The sequence below is a fragment of the Salvelinus namaycush genome, chromosome 40 (genome assembly GCF_016432855.1).
Source record: "Salvelinus namaycush isolate Seneca chromosome 40, SaNama_1.0, whole genome shotgun sequence".
NCBI classification, from domain to species: Eukaryota; Metazoa; Chordata; class Actinopteri; order Salmoniformes; family Salmonidae; genus Salvelinus; species Salvelinus namaycush.
In genome coordinates this window covers 5774949-5800200 of record NC_052346.1, presented here as the reverse complement: position 1 = coordinate 5800200, position 25252 = coordinate 5774949, and the positions used below count along the sequence as shown (strand labels likewise).

General features: G+C 43.7%; 1 protein-coding gene across 1 annotated transcript in view; it reads right to left on the bottom strand.

Moving 5' to 3' along the window:
* The window catches only part of LOC120033295 (low-density lipoprotein receptor-related protein 1B-like), a 167461-nt gene that overhangs the window by 64738 nt on the left and 77471 nt on the right, over nucleotides 1-25252 (bottom strand). The window contains exons 42-59 of the mRNA XM_038979571.1: nucleotides 24542-24746; nucleotides 23880-24072; nucleotides 22996-23121; nucleotides 22621-22749; nucleotides 22245-22364; nucleotides 21911-22024; nucleotides 21437-21586; nucleotides 21142-21267; nucleotides 19458-19577; nucleotides 18382-18510; nucleotides 16416-16538; nucleotides 16172-16312; nucleotides 13932-14119; nucleotides 12892-13075; nucleotides 5391-5476; nucleotides 5029-5157; nucleotides 1841-2022; nucleotides 1183-1382 (exon numbers count right to left, since the gene is read on the bottom strand). Of these exons, the coding sequence (XP_038835499.1) occupies nucleotides 1183-1382; nucleotides 1841-2022; nucleotides 5029-5157; nucleotides 5391-5476; nucleotides 12892-13075; nucleotides 13932-14119; nucleotides 16172-16312; nucleotides 16416-16538; nucleotides 18382-18510; nucleotides 19458-19577; nucleotides 21142-21267; nucleotides 21437-21586; nucleotides 21911-22024; nucleotides 22245-22364; nucleotides 22621-22749; nucleotides 22996-23121; nucleotides 23880-24072; nucleotides 24542-24746 (2645 nt within the window). The remainder of the gene's footprint in view (nucleotides 1-1182; nucleotides 1383-1840; nucleotides 2023-5028; nucleotides 5158-5390; nucleotides 5477-12891; nucleotides 13076-13931; nucleotides 14120-16171; nucleotides 16313-16415; nucleotides 16539-18381; nucleotides 18511-19457; nucleotides 19578-21141; nucleotides 21268-21436; nucleotides 21587-21910; nucleotides 22025-22244; nucleotides 22365-22620; nucleotides 22750-22995; nucleotides 23122-23879; nucleotides 24073-24541; nucleotides 24747-25252) is intronic.

The following is a 25252-nucleotide window of genomic DNA, read 5'->3' as shown; positions in this document are numbered from 1 at the left end:
TTGTAAGTAACATGAACATTTCCCAGGATAGACATATCTGATATGGGCAGAAAGCTTAAATTCTTGTTAATCTAACTGCACTGTCCAATTCACAGTAGTTATTTCAGTGAAAGATTACCATGCTACTGTTTGAGGAGAGTGCACAATTATGAACTTGAAAATGTATTAAAAAAAATACAATAAAATGCATGCGTTTTTCTTTGTATTATCGTTTACCAGATCGAATGTGTTATATTCACCTACATTAATTTCAAATTTCCACAAACTTCAAAGTGTTTCCTTTCAAATGGTATCAAGAATATGCATATCCTTGCTTCAGGGCCTGAACTACAGGCAGTTAGACTTGGGTATGTCATTTTAGGCAAAAATTTATGAAAAGGGTCGGATCCTTAAGAGGTTTTTAAGCCTTGTTTAATAACATGTTTTGTTTGTGAACCAAATAGTATTGGGGGAAAATTGTGTTCGACCAAATGAATAACTCAAAAAAAGGTGAGAAAAACATATCTAATTTCTCACAGGTTGAATGTCAGAGATAGATAGCGACTCATTTCAATTAACACCTTGTTTTGAAGTGTATGGAACAGGCATATTAATGACTTGGCTCATGCTCGGTTTCTATGGAGTTGAATCAATCACGGATAAACCGCTTCACAGTAATGTCAAGGTTTTTATCTAAAGTCTGAAAAAGTACACTCAATTTTATTTGTATTTATTTATTTCATCTGTATTTAACCAGGTAGGCTAGTTGAGAACAAGTTCTCATTTACAACTGCGACCTGGCCAAGATAAAGCAAAGCAGTGCGACACAAACAACAACACAGAGTTACACATGGAATAAACAAACATACAGTCAATAACACAATAGAGAAAGTCTATATACAGTGTGTGCAAATGAGGTAGGATAAGGGGGGTGAGGCAATAAATAGGTATATAGTGGCGAAATTATTACAGTATGGCAAATTAAACACTGGGGTGATAGATGACAATGTCAATGACAAACTGACCTTAAATAGGCACAAATTATTATTTACAAAGCCAATTGAGACATCAAATGTTGAGAGTTGAGAGATAGATACAGTAGACAGACAGACAGACAGACAGACAGAGACAGACAGACAGACAGACAGAGAGCAAGAGAGAGAGACCAAGACCAAGGGCAATACTCAATTCACTGTCCCTTACCTTTGTGTCTTTTTGAACCGTCCATGTTTGAGAAGAGAATTTGATGCGAGTCAGCCCAGTAAAGTCTTTTTGCTGTGTAGTCGATGGCGAGAGCTGCAGGGCTGAACATGTCTGTGTCGCTGATCACCGTCCGGCTGCTGCCGTCCAAACCTATCCTCCCAATATGGGGATGCTCTCCACTGTCGATCCAGAACACATAACTACAGAGGAATGAATACAGTTTTCAGCTAGATACCTTTGGCTACCACTCCGTTGGTCAAATGGGCTATGTGAACTGTGAATTGTGGTTGTCTCACGTAGCCATCTTAAGGTTAATGCACCAACTGTAAGTCGCTAAATGACACAAATCATGTAAATCTAACTGTGTTTACTTCTCGTTATGGAGTAGTTTACGTGAGATATCGAACTCTGCATCAAAATGAGTACTAGACTTCAAAGCCTGAGCAGAAAGTTGGCTGCCTCAGAAACAAAAACAGCATAGGTACACTTACACAGTAACAAACTGATTAGCTGGTATTTCTTTTGACAGTCTGTGGTTTCTCTCGACAGACATAGCTAAATCTTGTTCTGGATTCATTCTCTCCAGATGATACTGTGACAGATAGTAGCACGTAGCATGATGTAAAGACAGATGGAGAAGATGGAGAGTTGTACATGCCCAGTGTCTGCATCCAGAGCCAGGTCAGTAGGGTTGTCCAGACCAGTGCTGACCAGTACCACAGGATAGAGTCCGTTAGCCTTGGACACCTCCAGACTCTTCTTCCTTATGTCGCACCAGTACAGGTTCTTACCTACCCAGTCCACGGCTAGAGCACTGGGGGTGGACGTCCTGTGGATTACCTGTGGGTTAGAGGAGAGGAAACAGGTAGGGACATTTTTATCTCAATATCAAATCATTTCTGGGTAACAACTAAGTACCTTAATGTGACCGTTTTCAATTAAATTTGTCAAATTTTTTTGGGGGGGGAAATCTTCGCAAAGAGCAATTTCTCAAGGAAGACTGGCTGCGAGCTGTCAGTGGGGAGTTTGGAAATCTCTTTCTTTTTGGTCTATTAACCAATTTAACGGCCTGGTGATGTCACCGTGACAGGCCAAATCTCCATCCCACCAAAACAGACTGACAATATCAGGCAGTCTTTTCAAACAGCTGTTACCCAAAAGGACATCATCATTTTCACAATTTCACAGTATTATGCCAACCTCAGTGTGGAAGTGTAACGGCTTTCTTCCTGGGATGAAGGAGAGGACCAAAATGCAGCGCAGTTAGTGTTCAACATGTTTAATTAAACAATAAACAATGAACATTAACAAATAACAAAATAACAAACGTGAAAGCCGAGACAGTCCTATCTGGTGCAGAACACAAACACAGAGACAGGAAACAACCACCCACAATCCCCAACACAAAACAAGCCACCTTTATATGATTCTCAATCAGGGACAACGATTGACAGCTGTCTCTGATTGAGAACCATATTAGGCTGAACACAGAAACAGACGAACTAGACACACAACATAGAATACCCACCCCAACTCACGCCCTGACCAACTAAACACATACAAAAACAACAGAAAACAGGTCAGGAACGTGACAGGAAGTATATATAAAACACAGGGAAATCATGTTTCCGACTGCACCGGGCCTTTAAAGCAACTCAAGATGAATCAGAAAGCAACTCAAGATGAATCAGAAAGCAACTCAAGATGAATCAGAAAGCAACTCAAGATGAATCAGAAAATCACTGTAACCTGTTTCGTGGAGCCCTCACATTCTAACCCAAACAGTTGGGTTTAGTTACCCCGGGGTTAACAATTGATCGTGTGAATGGAAGGTAAGCTAGCCCTGGAGTGATTTTGTCCACAATTAAGAAGATAGTGTGAAAAGCCCTAACGACTCATAACAGCCTTCTATGGGTCTGCACTGCAACAGTCCTAATATCTTCATTATAGAGATTACATTGGTCTAATAACTACAGAAACGGTCTCTACTCTGAAGCGTTTCGGCAGCAGTGAGCTAAAGTACGACTCAGACGGGAGTGATCCTGGGTGCAGTAAAGCTATAATGAGTCATTATCCCTGTATTAATGATAACGAGCCAAGGGGAGCCCCCTTAGGTACTCAGGTTCTGTTGGCACTCTAACGTCACCCAGACTCTGACCCTGGCCTTTGAAAAGCTAAATGGGGAGCCATGATAGGAGACCAGCCATGTTCAAGGACGCAAATACATGCACACTGATACGATCATTGACGTTGAGATACTGAGTCAGAGATCTTCCTCTGTGTGCCAATGTCACTGATTTAGGAGTGCAAAATTGCCCCCCCCCCCCCCCCCCCCCCAAAAAAAGGAAGCACATTCTGTACTGTATCTATGGTACATAACATGATCATAACAGGGTTCAGTAACACTTTTTGAACCGTTCGTCATAACAGTATGATGATATTGTCATAGATATGACGAAAACAAAACATTTCATAAAATACAGCTGAACCTAAACCAACAGCCATTGTTCTGTGCCAAACACCGTAAACTAATACTCATGTACGCCATCAACTACATCATGCGGTGAATTATTAACGGGGGGGTTTAGGTCCAAAACAATAAAATATGTCCCAGGTGTAATGAAAACAACGTTTTACGAAGAAGCTGTGTGTCTAAGGAATAATCCACACTCTATACTGTACGTTGTATGACAATGGAATGCGTTAAAATCTCATTATGCATTAGGCGCTACATGGCCATAATCACTCCTATAGAATAAATGTTTCATGTGCCTCGGCTCAACCTTCAGCCGGGGAAGACTGTCACCTTTAGTCACATTTAAACCGCTGCACAGCCAGGGTGTTTAATTCTAGATATATAAAGCACCTATAGACCTTCTCAACGTCTCATCTCTAACAGTGTAATCTTGCCGGGTGGGGGGGGGGGAGAGAAAGAAATGAGAGCGAGAGAGAAAATGGATAAAGTGCCTCCTTCCCTCAGGCTCATACATTAACCACTAACACCACAAGAACACTATCTCACCACACGCCTTCCTCGGGCTCATGTAGAACACGGTTGGGGTCAATTTGAATTGAAGACACTCAATTCAGGAAGTGATTTGAATAAATGACAAACGCGTCAACTTTTGAAATAAATAGCTTCTCCTTGTAATGAACACGATGGGAGACAGAGAGCTGGTTTCAAGTGCAGGGTGCAGCAGGTGTTTATTGTAAAGGACCACAGGAGGAGGCAGGTAGCTGGGTCCAGGGGCAGGCAGAAGGTCATACACAGGGGGTCCAAAAAGGCAACAGTACAGGCAGGGAAAAGGCTAGTAATGTCATCTGCAAGATCAGGCAATAGGTTGATAACAGGACATCTGATAGGCTAAAGTACAGACAGGGAATAGGCAAAAGGCGTCGTTAGTGAGGCGGGTAAAAACTATCATACACGGGAGGAGTAAATCACAGGGAAAAACAGGGCTCCGAAAGACATGTCACAAAACAAACAATACCTCACAGGGATGGGGTGCAAAGAACTGAACTAAATAGTGTGTGATAATGACATGCAGGTGTGTGAACAGGTGATCAGAATTCAGGTGATGGGGATCTGGAGAGTGAGCTGCGTTCAGGGGATCTAGGTGTTTGAGAGTGTGAGCTGGAAAGTGAGCTGCGTTCAGGGGATTTACGTGTTTGAGAGTGTGCGTTGGAAGCAGACGTTACACTCCTCTTCTGTTTTTTTTGAGAAGTCATTGAAAAGAGATGCCCTTTTTTTCAATTGTTGAATTGGAATCTGTTAACTTCCTGAATTGAATAACTTCAATTCCAATTCACCCCAAACCTGATGTATCAGCCGGTACTCTACTGTACCTTCAGGTCGCTCCCATTCAGTCGCATTCTGTTTATCCTCCGTTGGTTTAGGGCAGGAGAGCTCGAGTCTATCCAGTAAATCAACTCCTTCCTGTAGTCAAAGTCCACTGCTATAATGTTACTGAGGCCCTGCGGGACACAGTCATAAGGTACATGTTGCACTGTTGTTACAAAAAAAATACCTCATTACATATTGAGCAATTGCTTTGCATAATTGGTTGGGGAGAGACATAAAGGACATATAAGGATATGCTCAATGTACTCAAGTGAGATGATCAATAAAATGATTCTGTGCATAAGAAACCCATCCTTAAATATTGAGCTGGTTCAAAAAAAGGAACACTTCTCTTTGTGTGTCTTACCTGTTTTAAAGGAGTGTAATTAGATCCATCCGTGCTTATTTTCCTGATGTCATGATGGTCGGCCAGAATTAGGAAGGGCTCTTCAGCTGAAGAAAATACAAGAAGAAAAAAAATACAGCAATTACAATACACGACGACAACGACTAACAATATAGTCCGAAGAAATAATCTGATAGTGACGGTCCTTAACCTGTTGAGGACAGAGGGCGCTGTTTTCACTTTGGGGGAAAATCGTGCCCAATTTAAACGGCCTCGTACTCAATTCTTGCTCGTACAATATGCATATTATTATTACTATTGGATAGAAAACACTCTCTAGTTTCTAAAACCGTTTGAATTATATCTGTGAGTAAAACAGAACTCCTTTTGCAGCAAACTTCCTGACAGGAAGTGGAAAATCTGAAATCGATGCACTCTTCTAGGGGCTGCCTATTAAAGTCCTTGTTATTTATTAGTTTAGATGCACTTCATACGTCTTCCACTAGATGTCGACAAGCAGTGAGAGAAGAAATGAACTGTGTAACTTGATCTGGACTCGAATCATAGCTCTTGGCATGACGTGTCACCAGTTTCCTGTTTTCTGGAGAGCGCGAGGAGGGACATGGATTTGCATGTTATAAGACTGTCATCTGATGAAGTTGTTTGTTGGTTAGTTTGGTTGGTTCTTGGTTAGTTAGGTTGGCTTTGTGCATGCTACCTGTGCTGTGAAAAATGTCTGTCCTTTTTTGTATTTGGTGGTGAGCTAACATAAATATATGTGCTGTTTTCGCTGTAAAACATTTTAAAAATCGGACATGTTGGCTGGATTCACAAGATGTGTACCTTTCATTTGCTGTATTTGACTTGTTAATGTGTGAAAGTTAAATATTTCTAAAAAATATATTTTGAATTTCGCGCTCTGCCTTTTCAGTGGAATGTGGGAGGAGTTCCGCTAGCGGAACGCCAGAGTCAGATTAAGAGTCACACATGCCTATGCAGGGGTGACTGTAGCAGTATGCTCTCAGAGATAGTGGCTTGCGAAAATATTCACTCCACTTGGCATTTCCCCTATTTTGTTGTTTTATTTATTTTTATTTCAAATTATATGTCCAGGTAGGCAAGTTGAGAACAAGTTCTCATTTACAATTGCGACCTGGCCAAGATAAAGCAAAGCAGTTCGACACATACAACAACACAGAGTTACACATGGAGTAAAACAAACATACAGTCAATAATACAGAAGAAAAATAAGTCTATATACAATGTGAGCAAATAAGGTGAGATAAGGGAGGTAAAGGCAAAAAAAGGCCATGGTGGCAAAGTAAATACAATATATATATATATATATACAATGGTAGATTTGCAGTGGAAGAATGTGCAAAGTTGAAATAGAAATAATGGGGTGCAAAGGAGAAAAATAAATAAATTGTCACGCCCTGACCTTAGTTATCTATGTTTTCTTTATTATTTTGGTCAGGTCAGGGTGTGACGAGGGTGAGTGGGTATGCTTGTTTTTGTCTTGTCTAGGGTTTTTGTAGATCTAGTTTTTGTAGATCTAAGTCTAGGTAATGGTAGGTCTATGGTAACCTGAATTGGTTCCCAATCAGAGGCAGCTGTTTATCGTTGTCTCTGATTGGAGATCCTATTTAGGTTGCCATTTTCCCTTTTGGTTTCGTGGGTTCTTGTCTATGTGTAGTTGCCTGTCAGCACTCATTTTATATAGTGTCACGGTCGTTTTGTTAGTTTGTTTACTGTTCTTTCTTCATTAAAAGAAGAATGTATGCATATCACGCTGTGCCTTGGTCTCCTCATTACAACGAACGAGACATAAATAAATACAGTAGGGGAAGAGGTAGTTGTTTGGGCTAAATTATAGATGGGCTATGTACAGGTGCAGTAATCTGTGAGCTGCTCTGACAGCTGGTGCTTAAAGCTAGTGAGGGAGATAAGTGTTTCCAGTTTCAGAGATTTTTGTAGTTCGTTCCAGTCATTGGCAGCAGAGAACTGGAAGGAAAGGCGGCCAAAGGAGGAATTGGTTTTGGGGGTGACCAGAGAGATATACCTGCTGGAGCATGTGCTACAGGTGGGTGCTGCTATGGTGACCAGTGAGCTGAGATAAGGGGATATTTACCTAGCAGGGTCTTGTAGATGACCTGGAGCCAGTGGGTTTGTCGACGAGTATGAAGCGAGGGCCAGCCAACGAGAGCGTACAGGTTGCAGTGGTGGGTAGTATATGGGGCTTTGGTGACAAAACGGATGGCACTGTGATAGACTGCATCCAATTTATTGAGTAGGGTATTGGAGGCTATTTTGTAAATGACATCGCCGAAGTCGAGGATCGGTAGGATGGTCAGTTTTACGAGGGTATGTTTGGCAGCATGAGTGAAGGATGCTTCGTTGCGAAATAGGAAGCCAATTCTAGATATAACTTTGGATTGGAGATGTTTGATGTGAGTCTGGAAGGAGAGTTGACAGTCTAACCAGACACCTAGGTATTTGTAGTTGTCCACATATTCTAAGTCAGAACCGTCCAGAGTAGTGATGCTGGACGGGCGGGCAGATGCAGGCAGCGATCGGTTGAATAGCATGCATTTAGTTTTACTTGTATTTAAAGAGCAGTTGGAGGCCACGGAAGGAGAGTTGTATGGCATTGAAGCTCGTCTGGAGGGTTGTTAACACAGTGTCCAAAGAAGGGCCAGAAGTATACAGAATGGTGTCGTCTGCGTAGATGTGGATCAGAGACTCACCAGCAGCAAGAGCGACATCATTGATGTATACAGAGAAGAGAGTCGGCCCAAGAATTGAACCCTGTGGTACCCCCATAGAGACTGCCAGAGGCCCGGACAACACGCCCTCCGATTTGACACACTGAACTCTATCAGAGAAGTAGTTGGTGAACCAGGCGAGGCAATCATTTGAGAAACCAAGGCTATCGAGTCTGCCGATGAGGATGTGGTGATTGACAGAGTCAAAAGCCTTGGCCAGGTCAATGAATACGGCTGCACAGTATTGTTTCTTATCGATGGCAGTTAAGATATCGTTTAGGACCTTGAGCGTGGCTGAGGTGCACCCATGACCAGCTCTGAAACCAGATTGCATAGCAGAGAAGGTGCGGTGGGATTCGAAATGGTCGGTAATCTGTTTGTTGACTTGGCTTTCGAAGACCTTAGAAAGGCAGGGTAGGATAGATATAGGTCTGAAGCAGTTTGAGTCAAGAGTGTCCCCCCCTTTGAAGAGGGGGATGACCGCAGCTGCTTTCCAATCTTTGGGAATCTCAGACGACACGAAAGAGAGGTTGAACAGGCTAGTAATAGGGGTTGCAACAACTTCGGCAGATAGTTTTAGAAAGAAAGGGTCCAGATTGTCTAGCCTGGCTGATTTGTAGGGGTCCAGGGGTTTGCAGCTCTTTCAGAACATCAGCTGAGTGGATTTGGGAGAAGGAGAAATGGGGAAGGCGAGTTGCTGTGGGGGGTGCAGTGCTGGTGACCGGGGTAGGGGTAGCCAGGTGGAAAGCATGGCCAGCCGTAGAAAAATGCTTATTGAAATTCTCAATTATAGTGGATTTATCGGTGGTGACAGTTTCCTATCCTCAGTGCAGTGGGCAGCTGGGAGGGGGTGTTCTTATTCTCCATGGACTTTACAGTGTCCCAGAACTTTTTTGAGTTTGTGTTGCAGGAAGCAAATTTCTGCTTGAAAATGCTAGCCTTGGCTTTTCTAACTGCCTGTGTATATTGGTTTCTAACTTCCCTGAAAAGTTGCATATCACGGGGGCTGTTCGATGCTAATGGAGAACGCCATAGGATGTTTTTGTGTTGGTTAACTTCTTATGGCTGCATCCCGCTAACGGGATCGATATGACAACAGCCAGTGAAAGTGCAGGGCGCCAAATTCAAACAGAAATCTCATAATTAAAATTCCCCAAACATACATGTGTCTTATATCATTTTAACGGTAATCTTGTTGTTAATCCCACCAAAGTGTCCGATTTCAAATATGCTTTTCAGCGAAAGCACTACAAACGATTATGTTAGGTTACCACCAAACCACAATAAGCACAGCCATTTTTCCAGCGAAAGATAGCTTTCACAAAAAGCAGAAATAGAGATAAACTTAATCACTAACCTTTGATTATCTTCATCAGATGACACTCATAGGACTTCATGTTACACAATACATGCATGTTTTGTTTGATAAAGTTCATATTTATAACAAAAAATCTGAGTTTACATTGGCGCGTTACATTCACTAGTTCCAAAAACATCAAGTGATTTTGCATAGCCACATCATTTCAACAGAAATACTCATCATAAATGTTGATGATAATACAAGTTATACACATGGAATTATAGATATACCTCTCCTTAATGCAACGGCTGTGTCAGATTTAAAAAAAACTTTACGGAAAAAGCAAATCATGCAATAATCTGAGACGGAGCTCAGAACAATAGCCAAATTAGCCGCCATGTTGGGGTCAACAGAAACCAGAAAATACATGATAAATGTTTCCTTACCTTTGATGAACTTCATCAGAATGCAGTCCTAGGAATCCCAGGTCCACAATAAATGCTTGATTTGTTCGATAATGTCCGTTAGTTATGTCCAATTAGCTACTTTGGTTAGCGCGTTAGCGGTAAACAATTCCAAAGTCACAAAGCGCATCCACTATAACGTGATGAAATGTCCAAAAGTTCCGTAACAGTCAGTAGAAACATGTCAAATGATGTACTGAATCAATCTTTAGAATGTTGTTAACATACATCTTGAATAACGTTCCAACCGGAGAATTAGATTGACTTCAGAAGAGCGGTGGAACGGAGGTCCTCCTCATGTGAAGGCGCGTGTTCAATGCGTGGTCACCTCATGGCAGTGATTACTAATTCCTGTCTCCTTCGGCCCCCCTTCACATTAGAGTCATCAATTAGAGTCATCAACATCTAGTGGAAGCCGTAGGAAGTGAAAACTCATCAATATCTCGCTGTAATTTCAATGAGAGCTTGGTTGAAAATCTGCCACCTCAGAAACAATTCAAACAGGAAGTGGAACTTCTCAGGTTTTTGCCTGCCATATGAGTTCTGTTATACTCACAGACATAATTCAAACAGTTTTAGAAACTTCAGAGTGTTTTATATACAATTCGAATAATAATATGCATATATTTGCAACTAGAACTGAGGATTAGGCAGTTTACTATGGGCACCTCTGTGCACCTTTCATCCAAGCTACTCAATACTGCCCCTGCAGCCATAAGAAGTTAAGGGCAGTCAGGTCTGGAGAGAACCAAGGGCTATATCTGTTCCTGGTTCTACATTTCTTGAATGGGGCATGCTTATTTAAGATGGTGAGGAAGGCATTTAAAAAAAATAACCAGGCATCCTCTACTGACGGGATGAGGTCAATATCCTTCCAGGATACCCGGGCCAGGTCGATTAGAAAGGCCTGCTCGCTGAAGTGTTTCAGGGAGCGTTTGACAGTGATGAGTGGAGGTCGTTTGACCGCTGAACCATTACAGATGCAGGCAATGAGGCAGTGATCACTAAAATCTTGGTTGAAAACAGCAGAGGTGTATTTAGAGGGCAAGTTGGTTAGGATGATATCAATGAGGGTGCCCGTGTTTACGGCTTTGGTGTAAAACCACGTAAAACCACGTAAAACCAAAATTACAGCTGCAAGTCTCTTGGGGTAAGTCTCTATAAGCTTGGCACATCTAGCCACATCTAGCCCATTCTTCAAGGCAAAACTGCTCCAGCTCCTTCAAGTTGGATGGGTTCCACTGGTGTACAGCAATCTTTAAGTCATACCACAGATTCTCAATTGGATTGAGGTCTGGGCTTTGACTAGGCCATTCCAAGACATTTAAATGTTTCCCCTTAAACCACTCAAGTGTTGCTTTAGCAGTATGCTTAGGGTCATTGTCCTGCTGGAAGGTGAACCTCTGTCCCAGTCTCAAAGCTCTGGAAGACTGAAACAGGTTTCCCTCAAGAATTTCCCTGTATTTAGCGCCATCCATCATTCCTTCAATTCTGACCAGTTTCCCATTCCCTGCCGATGAAAAACATCCCCAAAGCATGATCCTGCCACCACCATGCTTCACTGTGGGGATGATTTTCTCGGGTTGAGAGGTGTTGGGTTTGGGCCAGACGTAGTGTTTTCCTTGATGGCCAAAAAGCTACATTTTAGTCTCAACTGACCAGAGTACCTTCTTTCATATTACTTTTGGTGAACACCAAACATGTTTGCTTATTTTTCTCTGGCCACTCTTCTGTAAAGCCCAGCTCTGTGGAGTGTACGGCTTAAAGTGGTCCTATGGACAGATACTCCAATCTCCGCTGTGGAGCTTTGCAGCTCCTTCAGGGTTGTCTTTGGTCTCTTTGTTGCCTCTCTGATTAATGCCCTCCTTGCCTGGTCCGTGAGTTTTGGTGGGCGGCCCTCTCTTGGCAGGTTTGTTGTGGTGCCATATTCTTTCCATTTTTTAATAATGGATTTAATGGTGCTGCGTGGGATGTTCAAAGTTTCGGATATTTTTTTATAACCCAACCCTGATCAGTACTTCTCCACAACTTTGTCCCTGACCTGTTTGGAGAGCTCCTTGGTCTTCATAGTGTCGCTTGCTTGGTGGTGCCTCATGCTTAGTTGTTTGCAGCCTCTGATGCCGTTCAGAACAGGTGTATATGTACTGAGATCATGTGACAGATCATGTGACACTTAGATTGCACACAGGTGGACTTTACTTAACTAATGATGTGACTTCTGAAGGTAATTGGTTGCACCAGATCTTATTTAGGAGCTTCATAGCAAAGGGGCTGAATACGTATGCACGCACCACTTTTCAGTTTTTTAAAGTAATTTTTTTAATTTCACTTCACCAATTTGGACTATTTTGTGTATGTCCATTACATGAAATCCAAATAAAAATCCATTTAAATTCCAGGTTGTAATGCAACAAAATAGGAAAAATGCCAAGGGGGGTGAATACTTTTGCAAGGCACTGTAGCTCATCATTACTCATAAAGTCATTACTTTTAATGCATCGTCTCATTATCCTACTGCAGGTGCAGTAACGTTACAGTCAGAGGCTCTGGAGGTGTCAATCTTATACAACCACTGATTTCCTCCCTAGCTCCAAGCCCTAGTATATATCACCATCACAGGCTATTATTTGACTGGGCTCACGACAGGTACCTTCCCATAGAGATAGAACAAGTGGTTTTACGTCATGCATATTCTAGTGTTCTCTTTTAACTAATCAGGATCCTCGTTCTGACGGCAAGATAATTCCCCTGTGATTTCCCGAAGTCCCTGATTTAAAAAAAAAAAATCAAGCAGGAAGGTGGGTGACAGAGGAGCAGACACATGGGCAGATGGGTAAGAAGGAAGAGAGAGAAGATGGAGAGAAGGAATGGACGAAAGAAGATGGAGAAAGTGGTACCTCAAGCAGCAGAGGCACAGATACAAGGACGAGCGAGAGCGAGAGAACAAAAAAAGAACAGAAGAGAAAATGATGGAGGTAGAGAAAGAGGTATACCTGAGAGAGACCTGCAGCTGTGTGAGTTCTTAGCTGGCGCCTCGTAGCCGTCTGCACACAGACACTTGTAAGATCCGTATGTGTTGACGCAGAGCTGGCTACAGGGGAAGTCGGATGAACACTCGTCAATGTCAACACACGTTTGGCCATCGTTCTTCAAGCGAAATCCCGGCCAACACTTGCACTGGATCGGACGTGAGGGAGAAATTGAGAGCCATTATTTTTCTAACAGAATCCATGTGTGGGCACTGAGGCACTGAATGAATCAATAGAAAAGTCACGGGGTACTGTCGCCATTGGGTTGGAGTGACTATGGACTATACAGGGATACAATGACACAAAGGGATTTAATAGGTTCTGAGTGCAAAATCCATGGTTTGTTTTGTTGGCGAGCCACTCTGGTATGAACATCTTACAGAGTATGGATTTAAATAGATTTTTCTCTGACAACCTATGGCTTACAGCAACCAGGCAGATCCCAACCTATATATTGTACTGTATGTACCAGGGTCATGGTTATTAAGTATGAATAGCACAAACAAACACATATGGTAAGCCAGGAGCAAAAATGTTCTGGAAAACAGAACCTTTTCCATTCTGAGAAATATCAAGTCCATATAGTATGTTGATTTAGGTTCTGTTTGTTTTATTGTTAAACATGATAATATATGGAATGTAATAACAACGGTGTGAAATCCTATCATTATAGAGAAATTTGCAAAACATCAATAAACAGTTTTCACTCAGCCTTAGTTTTATGTTGTAAGAGCTTAGTGGTTTACCATACTTAGAGCTATATCGTGTGTGTGTGTGTGACTCTGAGAAATAACCTTGTACAGTTCATGACTTGTGATTCTCTGTGTGTGTGTGTGTGTGTGTGTGTGTGTGTGTGTGTGTGTGTGTGTGTGTGTGTGTGTGTGTGTGTGTGTGTGTGTGTGTGTGTGTGTGTGTGTGTGTGTGTGTGTGTGTGTGTGTGTGTGTGTGTGTGTGTGTGTGTGGTGTGTGTAATTCTGAGAAAGCGAGCAGGGGTACCTTCCTACCTTGTAGCCCACAGGCAGGTTTTCACAGTCCTGTGTGCATCCACTGACTCGACGGTTCAGACACTCATTGACGTGACAGTTCCTCTCGTCTGACGCGTCCCCACAGTCGTCCCTCCTGTTACACAGGCTGGCCAGCGAGACACAGCGGCCGTTGACACACATGAAGAAAGAGCCGTTGCACAAGCTTTCTACAGGACAAAGTGGTACATGTTAGATTCTAACTTTCTGTGACAGCCAGGAATGCAAGACTCCTGAATTCCCGGAACCAGATTAAGCCTAGTCCTAGACAAAAAAAAAAAAAAAAAATGTTTGTTGTTGTTGTCAAGTACTAGGCTTAATCTGGGTCTGGGGAACCGGCCAACATAATTAAACAGTCAATTAAACATACTTCTATCAACCAGGAACGTGTACACATAGGGGTGTACCTGTGCCCCTTTGCCCTCCTACTCGCCAACTGCCCGTCTGGGTGGTGGTATTTGTATATATTTTTGTACACAGTTTTTGACGTTGTTGTTCCGAACCCACTGTCCAAAATTCGTTGTAATGTCGTCAAGTTCGCCACCCCGTCAGTTGGTTGGTTGCGCCTGTTTGTCGGCCCTGTACGGAGTTCGTGCCCGGATTCCAAACATGTACGGCTTGAGATGCAGTCACCGGTCGAGTGTGTGTAGCCATCTACCAATTATTATTATTAACATTTTTTATATATATTTTTTACACTTTTACACTTTTTTCTCTCTAATTTTGTGATATCCAATTGGTAGTTACAGACTTGTCACATCTCTGCAATTCCCCTATGGACTTGGGAGAGGTGAAGGTCGAGAGCCATGCGTCCTCCAAAACACGACCCTGCCAAGCCAGCCACACCAATGTGTCGGAGGAAACACCGTACAATTGGCGACCGAAGTCAGCTTGCAGGCGCCCGGCCCGCCACAAGGATTCGCTAGAGCGCGACGGGACAAGGACATCCCGGCAGGCCAAACCCTCCCCTAACCTGGACGACGCTGGGCCAATTGTGCGCCGCCTCATGGGTCTCCCGGTCACGGCCAGATGTGACACAGGCTGGGATCGAACCGGGGTCTGTAGTGACGCCTTAGACCGCTGCGCCACTCGGGAGGCGCAAGCTACCTAGTTTAAATATCAACAGTACTGATACAGCAGCACAACATTTGATTAACACTTGATAACACTTGATTTACATCATCATCAATATTCGGCCTGGTTGGCTGATAGCCTACGTGCAGCAGAGAGAGGCAGAAAGACAGAAAGGAGCGGCTACATCTACGACCCTCCGACCCAACCTCATCCCTTCTTCAGTCGGGAGTTGCAAACGAGTGTCATGGCAGCAGCAACAGAGGTAGTCAAGACGTTCATCCATGTTTCTCAAATTTCAAAGTTTTTCCAAAGAACACACTTCGAAGTGTTTGACTACTTCTCTGTATCGTTCCAAGGTTAAGTTTAGGCATCAACTCCGAATTGTTAAGGTTAGGCATTAACTCCGAATGGTTAAGGTAAGTGTTAAAGTTTGGGATAGGCGTAAAACAAAAATATAAAAAATAACCTATCGGTGGATTTAAACATGCATCCTTTGGGCACTTTGGAACCAGAGGCGGATGCTTCGGCCCATCTGCCATCCACGTCTCCAATGCCTACTTGAAGGAAACAGCGCTCGCTGTTGCCCCTAGTGGCTGGTTTCCACGGCATCTCCCGACGTCCTCAGGCATGGATGGACGTCGAATAATGACTTGAACCACGGGTGACCTGCCTGACCAAACCACCATATACTAAAAATATCCACACAAGCTACTAGCCAGCCAGCCCATATATCATGAGTCAGAAGATCACAGATATTATATTATAAAGAGCATTGAAGATAAATCACAATCAGTAAACTGGGAGCCGGTGGGTTCATTTTGAGCACCTGCCCCCTGAAATGTCTGAGCACGGCCCTGCTATCAACTCAATTTGTATCAGCCCTGTTCCCAGCAGGTCTATGAGCACAACGGGTTCGTAATAGGCTCAAACCAGCCGGGACATGGTGAGACTGGGGTGGTCTGTACCTCTTCTCACACACACACACACACACACACACACACACACACACACACACACACACACACACACACACACACACACACACACACACACACACACACACACACACACACACACACACACACACACACACACACACACACACACACACACACACACACACGTGTTGTATCAGATGAAAGGCTTGCCTGCAGCGGAACACTTGGGGTTGTGTGGCAGCTCGTCTGATTGGTCGAGACAGTCGGGATGGCCGTCACACTCCCACTGGACTCTGGGTAAACAGCGGCCATCTGTGCAACGGAACTCCCCCAGACTGCAGGACCCGTACTCTGTAGGACACAGGAGGCAAGAGGCGGGATGTGCAGTCAGAACACAACAAGAGGAAATGAGAGAGAGAGAGAGAGACAGAGAGAGAGAGAGAGAAGTTCTTACTACACTCCGGGGTCTCATCGGAGCCGTCTCCACAGTCATCATCACGGTCACAAGCGAACCGCTGTGGGATGCAGACCTGATTACGACACTGGAACATTGTCTCCATGCACGTGTTGTTGGGGGCTGTGATAAGAAATATGTGGAGGGAGGGCCAATTTGTTAATGAAATACCTGAGATTTTTTTCACACCATACACACCTCTCAAAAAGGATCTGAACTTCTATAGGAATGTGGACATTATTTACAGGGTACACTATATATACAAAAGTAGGTGGACACCCCTTCAAATTAGTGGATTTGGCTATTTCATCCACACCCGTTGCTGACAGGCGTATAAAATCGAGCACGCAGCCATGCAATCTCCATAGACAAACATTCGCAGCAGAATGGCCTTACTGAAGAGCTCAGTGACTTTCAATGTGGCACCGTCATAGGATGCTACCTTTCCAACAAGTCAGTTCGTCAAATGTCTGCCCTGCTAGAGCTGCCCCGGTCAACTGTAAGTGCTGTCATTGTGAAGTGGAAACGTCTAGGAGCGACAACGGCTCAGCCGCGAAGTGGTAGCCCACACAAACTCGCAGAACGGGACCACCTAGTGCTGAAGCTCATAGCGCGTAAAAAGTGTCTGTCCTCGGTTGCAGCCCTCACTACCGAGTTCCAAACTGCCTCTGGAAGCAACGTCAGCACAATAACTGTTAGTCGGGAGCTTCATGAAATGGGTTTTCATGGTCGAGCAGCCGCACGTAAGCCTAAGATCACCATGCCCAATGCCAAGCGACGGCTGGAGTGGTGTAAAGCTCGCCGCCATTGGACTCTGGAGCAGTGGAAACGCGTTCTCTGGAGTGATGAATCACCATCTGGCAGTACGACAGACGAATCTGGGTTTGGCAGATGCCAGGAGAACGATTTGGGGAAGGCCCTTTCCTGTTTCAGCATGACAATGCCCCGTGCACATAGCGACGTCCATACAGAAATGGTTTGTTGAGATCGATGTGGAAGAAATTGACAAGACTGCACAGAGCCCTGACCTCAACCCCATCGAACACCTTTGGGATGAATTGGACCGCCGACTGCGATCCAGGCCTAATCGCCCAACATCGGTGCCCGACCTCACTAATGCTCTTGTGGCTGAATGGAAGCAAGTCCCTTCAGCAATGTTCCAACATCTAGTGGAAAGCCTTCCCAGAAGAGTGGAGGCTGTTAGAGCAGCAAATGGGGGACCAACTCCATATTAATGCCCATAAATCTGGAATGAGATGTTCAACGAGCAGGTGTCCACATACTTTTGGCAATGTCGTGTATGCTTCAGGGGGAAATATGTTTTTATAGTACTGCAGAAGATGGAGGGCCGATTATTTTTATATATTTTTCTTATAACAGAAACGTATTGACTCATTTCTGCTTTACAATGGGGATTCTGAATACACAATGACAAATGTAATGAGACATTTTTGCTTTATAAATGGGACTGAGTCTGACTATGCTATGATTGTTTTCTGTTTGGTTTCTGTCCGGAGGCCTTCAGAGGACAATACCCTATGACAGACACATATTGAGACATTTGTGCTTTACAAAGGGGATTCTGAGTGACTAAAATATGACTGTGTGCTTTCGGGTTCGGAGTCCTTCAGAGGACAACACACTGTGACAAATATGTATCGAGACATTTGAGCTTCAGAAAAAAAGGGGCTCGGAATACACTGTCAGACACACATTGAGGTATTTGTGCTTTAAAAAAGGGGACTGAGTGACTACACTATGACTGTGTACTTTCTGTCCAGAGGCCTTCAGAGGATAATACACTATGACAAACATGTATTGAGACATTTGTGCTTTACAAAAAGGACTTGGACTACACTGTTAGACACATATCATTATTATTATCATTATACTATGTGCTTTAGAAAAGGGAGTGACTACACTATGACTGTGATTTTTGTTGGAGAACTTCAGAACAATATATTACCACAGACAGCAGCAGAGAGCTCATCACTCCCATCTGGACAGTCCCTCTCCCCATCACAAAGCCAGTGTTTGGGGACGCAGGCGTACGACTCTGGGCAACTAAACAACCCTGGGCCACAGGTAGCCGTACCTGGATATGTACAATAGGAGTCGTGGTCAAAATGTTATTTTACCGAACTGAAGAATCTTTAGCCTGAGTGGCAGTCTGTTTTAGCTCTCTTACCAACTCCTTAAGGAATTGTCACGCCAAACATGTTTGGTATGATAATGAGTGACAAGGATTTGGCAAGACAGCAGAAACAGACTGGCACTCAGGCTACAGAATCTGCACAATTACAGTAATATAGATATTTACAAGACTTTCTGAAGAGTCTGTGCAAATATTACTGAAAAACATGAAATCCATATGTCTGTTTGTAGCAAATTGCTCATCCATATATCAAAGGATTTATCTCATAAAATGTCAAATATCTTAAATGAATCTTTCCCTGTCTCTTTCTTTGTTGTTGTAATTTTTATGCCTTTTTCTCCCCAATTTCGTGATATCCAACAAGAATTTATCTCATAAAATGTCAAATGAATCTTTCTTTTTGCAATACCCAATTGGTAGTTACAGTCTTGTCCCATCGCTGCAACTCCCGTACGGACTCTGGAGAGATGAAGCTCGAGAGCCATGTGTCCTCCGAAACATAACCTCGCCAAGCTGCACTGCTTCTTGACACACTACCCACTTGACCCAGAAGCCAGCTGCAACATTGTGTCGGCGGAAACACCGTACAGCTGGCAACCGAAGTCAGCGTGCATGCGCCAGGCTTCCACAACGAGAACCCGGACGATGCTGGGCCAATTGTGCGCCGCCTCATGGGTCTCCCGGGCGCAGCCGGCAGCAACACAGCCCGGGATCGAACCCGGATCTGTAGTGACGTCTCAAACACCGCAATGCAGTGCCTTAGACCGCAGTGCAACTCGGGAGGCCCCTTTCCCTGTCCCTTTGATGTTGATTTATGGCTGTTCTCTACATTTTCTACACACATTTGTGTCAACATAATGTAAATAAATTCAGGCGTGTTTTTTTACCACAGATCTCTGCGCTCTCGTCCAATCCATCCCCACAGTCGTCCTCTCCGTCACAAAGCCACTGCTTGGCTATGCACTTGTTCTTAGAGCAGGCAAACTGGTTCCACAGGCAGGACAAGTCTAGACCGAATGAAATATAACATATTATATGGTATTTCATTGGGACAGGAAGTATGTAAACATCTTCACAATTAACCATGCAGAGAGCAGTGATAAATGAATGATTTAGTACGGTAGTGTATGTGTGCAAAGTCCAAATGGGTCCAGGTTTCAACTGTTATAGAGTAATATCAAATTGCAGTCAAGTCACATACAAGAGAGAAGGTAGGTTTTTGTACAGAAAAGGTGAAGAAAATAATATCACATACGGAGGTGAAGGTAACCAATTTTGAAGCAAATTATTCTAATGCAGGTGGAAAATTATATCACTTTATCAATGTCATCTGTGAAATTAGATACACCAACGTAGCAAAACCATTCTCTCAGTCGTAAGCACTTTCAAAGTAACGCTTGCCTTACAGTCAAACCATGTACAAAGGAGTGCCAAGTGAGGTAAAAAGAATTCAGCCTTAGCAAGCAGACAGAGAGAGAGAGAGAGAGAGAGAGAGAGAGAGAGAGAGAGAGAGAGAGAGAGAGAGAGAGAAGAGAGAGAAGAGAGAGAAGAGAGAGAAGAGAGAGAGAGAGAGAGAGGATGAGAGAGAGAGAGAGGATGAGAGAGGGAGAGAGAGGAGGGAGATGAGAGAGGGAGAGCGAGAGAGAGGGAGGTGAAAGAGGGAGAGATGAGAGAGATGAGAGAGAGAGAAAGAGAGAAAGAGGGAGAGAGGAGGGAGATGAAAGAGGGAGAGATGAGAGAGGGAGAGAGAGAGAAAGAGGGAGAGAGATGAGAGAGGGAGAGACATAAAGAAAGAGAGAGAAAGAATTGTCTGTTTATTTGTTTGCGTTCCACATCAATTTTATGATGACACTGCGGAGCTGCTTCCTTTGCTCCTTGGGCATTCAGAGAGCAACCGTGAACAGCGACCGTGTGGCTGTATGGACAAGGTCAGTGTGAACTAGCCACACAAACAGCGGGCACCAACAACACGATGTGCGCATCCAACCGCTACTGGCTGGGACTCGTTCAAATACACAGACGACGAGCAAATCCACAACAAATATACATAGGATATTTCCTATTGCTATTCTGTTTGCGTTAGGACATCATAGTCTACTGCTCTGCCCTGATGAACCAACAGCAGGAGTGAAACGTCTCCGTCTGTCAGTATTCCTCAGGAGAGGCTTTGAACAGTGATTGTGGGAGATTTCCACATAGGGGTCAAATCAGGGATGGAAACATTGGACTCAGCAGGAGACACCCCTTGATTGTTTCCTTTAATGACCCACATGAACGAACCACCAACACTGGGTTATCTTATCTTCTTATCTGGCCGTATTGACCGAATGTATTGACCAGACACATCAGAGGATACAGGACACTGTTCAACCTAGAACTTCTCCATTATATTTGGCCACCTCGAGCTTTGTCAACACTTCCTACAACGTAATGATCCAATCGTTCCTTTGAACAGAGTCATTTGAATGATTTAGACTCTCTCATCAGTGTCAGTGGGACACAAATCAGCGCAATGTGCTTGCTGAAAGAAATGTCATGTAAATAAATACTATAGAAAGATGTCTATCACACCACACTGGAATTCATCTGCTCCGTCTTCACAGTCTTTCACTCCGTCACACAGCCAGACAGCGTGGATGCAGTTCCCACTTGGGCAAGCAAAATGGCCTTCCTCACATCTCTTTCTGAGGGAAGGAGCTGGGGAGAAACCAGAAGCCGAGATACATTCAGAACAATAATTTGTTATTTTCAAAGTATCTTCAAATGCATTCCACTAGGCCTGGTGTCTGTCTGGTACACAGCCACGTCAACAGTAGCCGACAGAACTAGCATCACAGAAGAGAGAAAAAGGAAGCAAAAAACCTACTCCGGCAGTTGGTTTCATCTGCATAATCCCCGCAGTCGTTGGCGCCATCACATATCCAGGAGGGTTGGACACAGAGGGAGGTAGAGTTGCAGCTGACGAACACTGTCTCCTTCACCCCCAGCATGTAGTAATCCAAGCAGCCTGTGTTGCCTAAAGGAAGTGGGCATTCGACCGGCATATCCAAAAGCTAAGGTTAGCGATTGGTATTCCTGGCTATACATTGTCGTATCTATAATAGTGTAGTGCCCTGATATTAATAACAACTAAAAAATAACTTCAAATTCCGGGGAGCGGATCTTCCATCTTCTATTTTATCTAACATTAAAAACACACATGACCAGGCTATTCTACAGACCAGCTGTAGGGAAAGGTAATGTTGTCGGGCCTTAACAAAGATAGTGTAGCGCCTTAACAAAGATAGTGTAGCGCCGTAACAAAGATACGGTATGGCGCTTTAACAAAGGCTTATCTTACTGCAGTTCTTCTCATCTGAGGCGTCGGGACAGTCGATGATCTGATTGCAGCGGGCCGAGGCCGGAACACAAACCCCGTTCAGACAACGCCAGTCTGAGGCAGAGCATGTGGAATCTGGAGAGAAAATACAGGGCCGAAAAGAAAAAGATGAAGAAGCGAGGGGTGGAAATATGTTGTATTTGAAATCCATCTCTTTGGTTCCTCTATGAAATCTAACAGGAGGGACAGGAGTTCACCCTAAAGCTATTTATTTGTTTATACAGTAATAATGTAGTACAGATTATGTTGTCTGTCAGACTGGGCATGTAATATTCATCCGATTCTTATTACTCACTGTTACAATAAACCTCGTCGGAATTATCTCCACAGTCGTTGACCCCGTCACAAACCCGCCTATTGGCCACACAGCGCTGGTTATAGCAGCTCTTGAAGCCCCGTCTGCAGTTTCTGTTATCTGTAAGAGAGGAAGAGGAGTAAAGAGGGAGAGGAAGAAAAAACGAAAGAGATAAAAAGACACTTTAGGAAGAGATTCGACCAAAGGGATTACATGACATCCACTTTAATAGTGTTCCTCTTCTCCTTCGTGGATTTCAGGAAGTGAGCGAGTCTGAACTCATTCTACTGGACAAGAACCCGGCGGGGGCTCGGTAGGGATTTTCATCTGAGCACTGGTGAACTAGTCCAGTAACACATATATGGTGTTTACTCACCACAGTATTGCATTTTCTCATCCGACTTGTCTTTGCAGTGGGCTATTCCGTCACATGTCAGCTGATAGTCGATACACTCCCCGTTCCCACACTCAAACTCAACGTGGATATTACAGGAGGAGTTCTCAGCTGCAAAAAGAGAAAATCAATATGTTTCTGATTGATTCCTCATCCAAACAGAAGGGTCTGCTTTCTGCTATATCCCTCCCAGACAGTCTCCAGCAAACATACTTCTTCGATGCCCCTCACATTGCTTCATCTGACAGTAACACTGTCAGATGCCTATTGTCTATTAGCAAGACTTTCACATGGTCCTTTGAGCCGGATGCTGTTTCCCAATGAATTAGAGGGGAAAAGACAAGGTACTAGACTTACATACACATCTGTTATCTTCCAGGAGTAGTCTCTCTCCTCTGCAGCTACAGTTGACTGTGCCGTGAGGGGTCACAAGACAAAGGTCATGACATCCACCGTTCAGCACTGTGCAAGGGGACAGTTCACCTGGAAAAACAGAGCATTATGGGTACTGTAGTACATCATCTTACAGAAAACACACATCAACCTCCAAATAAACAGGACAGTATATTGTTCCATTTTTTTATAATCCAAATGCCATGCTTTACTTCCTACTTGCAGTGCCTCCCATAAAGAGTTTCAGCTTCCAAATATTTGAAATCAAGCACTGAAAACTTTTCAAGGTCAGCGGTGTGGTAGAAAGGTAGACTTCTCTGTTGGGGACCCTCTTTGAACTGCGTTTGGCTCGGACAGTGGTATGGAGAGGTAAGCTATAAACCATGCCATCATGCTGCCCCCTTAGTACCCACACGTCTGCTCATTTCAGTCAGAGAGAGAGAGAGAGAGAGAGAGAGAGAGAGAGAGACAGACAGACAGAGAGAGAGAGAGAGAGAGAGAGAGAGGGAGAGGATATATTTATCTGCTCGAATGGTACAGATTCAGCTGAAGCACTGTGCCAAGCTTGGATTCTGGTGAAGCACAGGCCAGGCAGCATGGGGTAGCCTGTGGCACTGGGGGTTGGGATTTTTGGAGTTGTTTATTCAATAACAGATTTACATCGAGTGGTAATTAATCAGGGAGGGCAGGTGGGGCTATAGGAAGTCTTGTATAACGTTCATGCCAAATGGTCAAACTCAGCTACACAGGGTTGTAACCACATGCAAACCATCACAGGTTGCGATGTATAGAAGACTCCGTGTTGACAAGTGAGTTTTGCTTTGATGTACTGTATAGAATTCACTTACAATTGTTGGTGTTGTTGGAAACTGCAACAATTCCCATTGGCTGGTTGGGGATGTCGGCTCTGAGGACCTTGATGTCGCCACCTGTGTACTTATTGGAGCGTACCACCGCTCTCCGTACCCAATCAGACCAGAACAGGAAGTTCCCATAGATTGCCAGGCCAAAGAAGGTTCCTGGACCTGACTTCACAATCACCTACAGAATGAACGGAATAAGAAAATGGTGTTTTATGCTCATGTTTGAGTCATTAGTTAAGTCATATTAATTTTGATTGAAATACATCAACAGAACCTTGGACGTCACATACTCAAGCATGAGAAGAGGTATGAGACAGCTGGAATAATTTCCAAATCTGATGGTACACTCTTAGAAAAAAGGTTTCCAAAAAGGTTCTTCAACTGCCCCCATAGGATAACCCTTTTTGGTTCCAGGTAGAACCCACTGTACAAATGGTTCTTCATGAAACCCAAAAGGGTTCTAACTGGAACCAAAAGGGTTCTACAAGGAACCATAAAGGGTTCTTCATGGGGTTTTCCTATGGGGACAGCCAAAGAAGCTTTCAAGGTTCTAGATAGCATCTTTTTGTCTAAGATTGTACAAGACATGACTTAATCATTCTATTCAGAATAACATACAGTATATATATATTTTCTTTTCTCCTTACATATCTGTGTGAGCCATCGTATTCACATCGTTCAATCTTTCCCAGACTGCCATCGGAGAAGAAGAGTTTCTCAGCGGTGTGGTCGATGGTGAGTCCATTAGGTGTGAGGATGTCTGTGGTGACGACACTCTGGATATTGTTTCCTGACAGGGTGGATCTCATAATGCTGGGGTGCAGTTCATTCCAGTTAGTCCAGAACATCAGGCTGGGTCAGCAGTGAAAACAAAAACACTAGTGAGACGTTCACAGAAGCAAACGGATGGGATGCACCTCCATTCAATATATTGTAAACATCCGTCAACCATCAGAGTCTACACTGAATGATTATCTCCATAAAAAAAAAAAAACATGTTTCCAGGAAAACGCAAATATGCTTTTTCCTATCTCTATTTTCTATAGATATAAACGTGTTTCGATCCTCATATTCACATTTTTAAGAACGCCTCATGTTCTTGGGAAGGAAAACCGGGTATAAAAGGGAGGCAAAGAAAACATAAAAGAACCATCCACCGTAAGACATTATGATCAGTAACGAATGGTGATCGAACACTTCTGACACAGAAGCAGTTATAAACCTCATTCCCCTGATAGCAGAAGTTTTCAATAGATTTGCTAACTGAGTACATAACACAACCCATATACCCAAGTGAGCATCTACTGAATGCCAATAAGGGTATGTAAGTGTGTATAAGACAATAGGTGCAGGGAAGT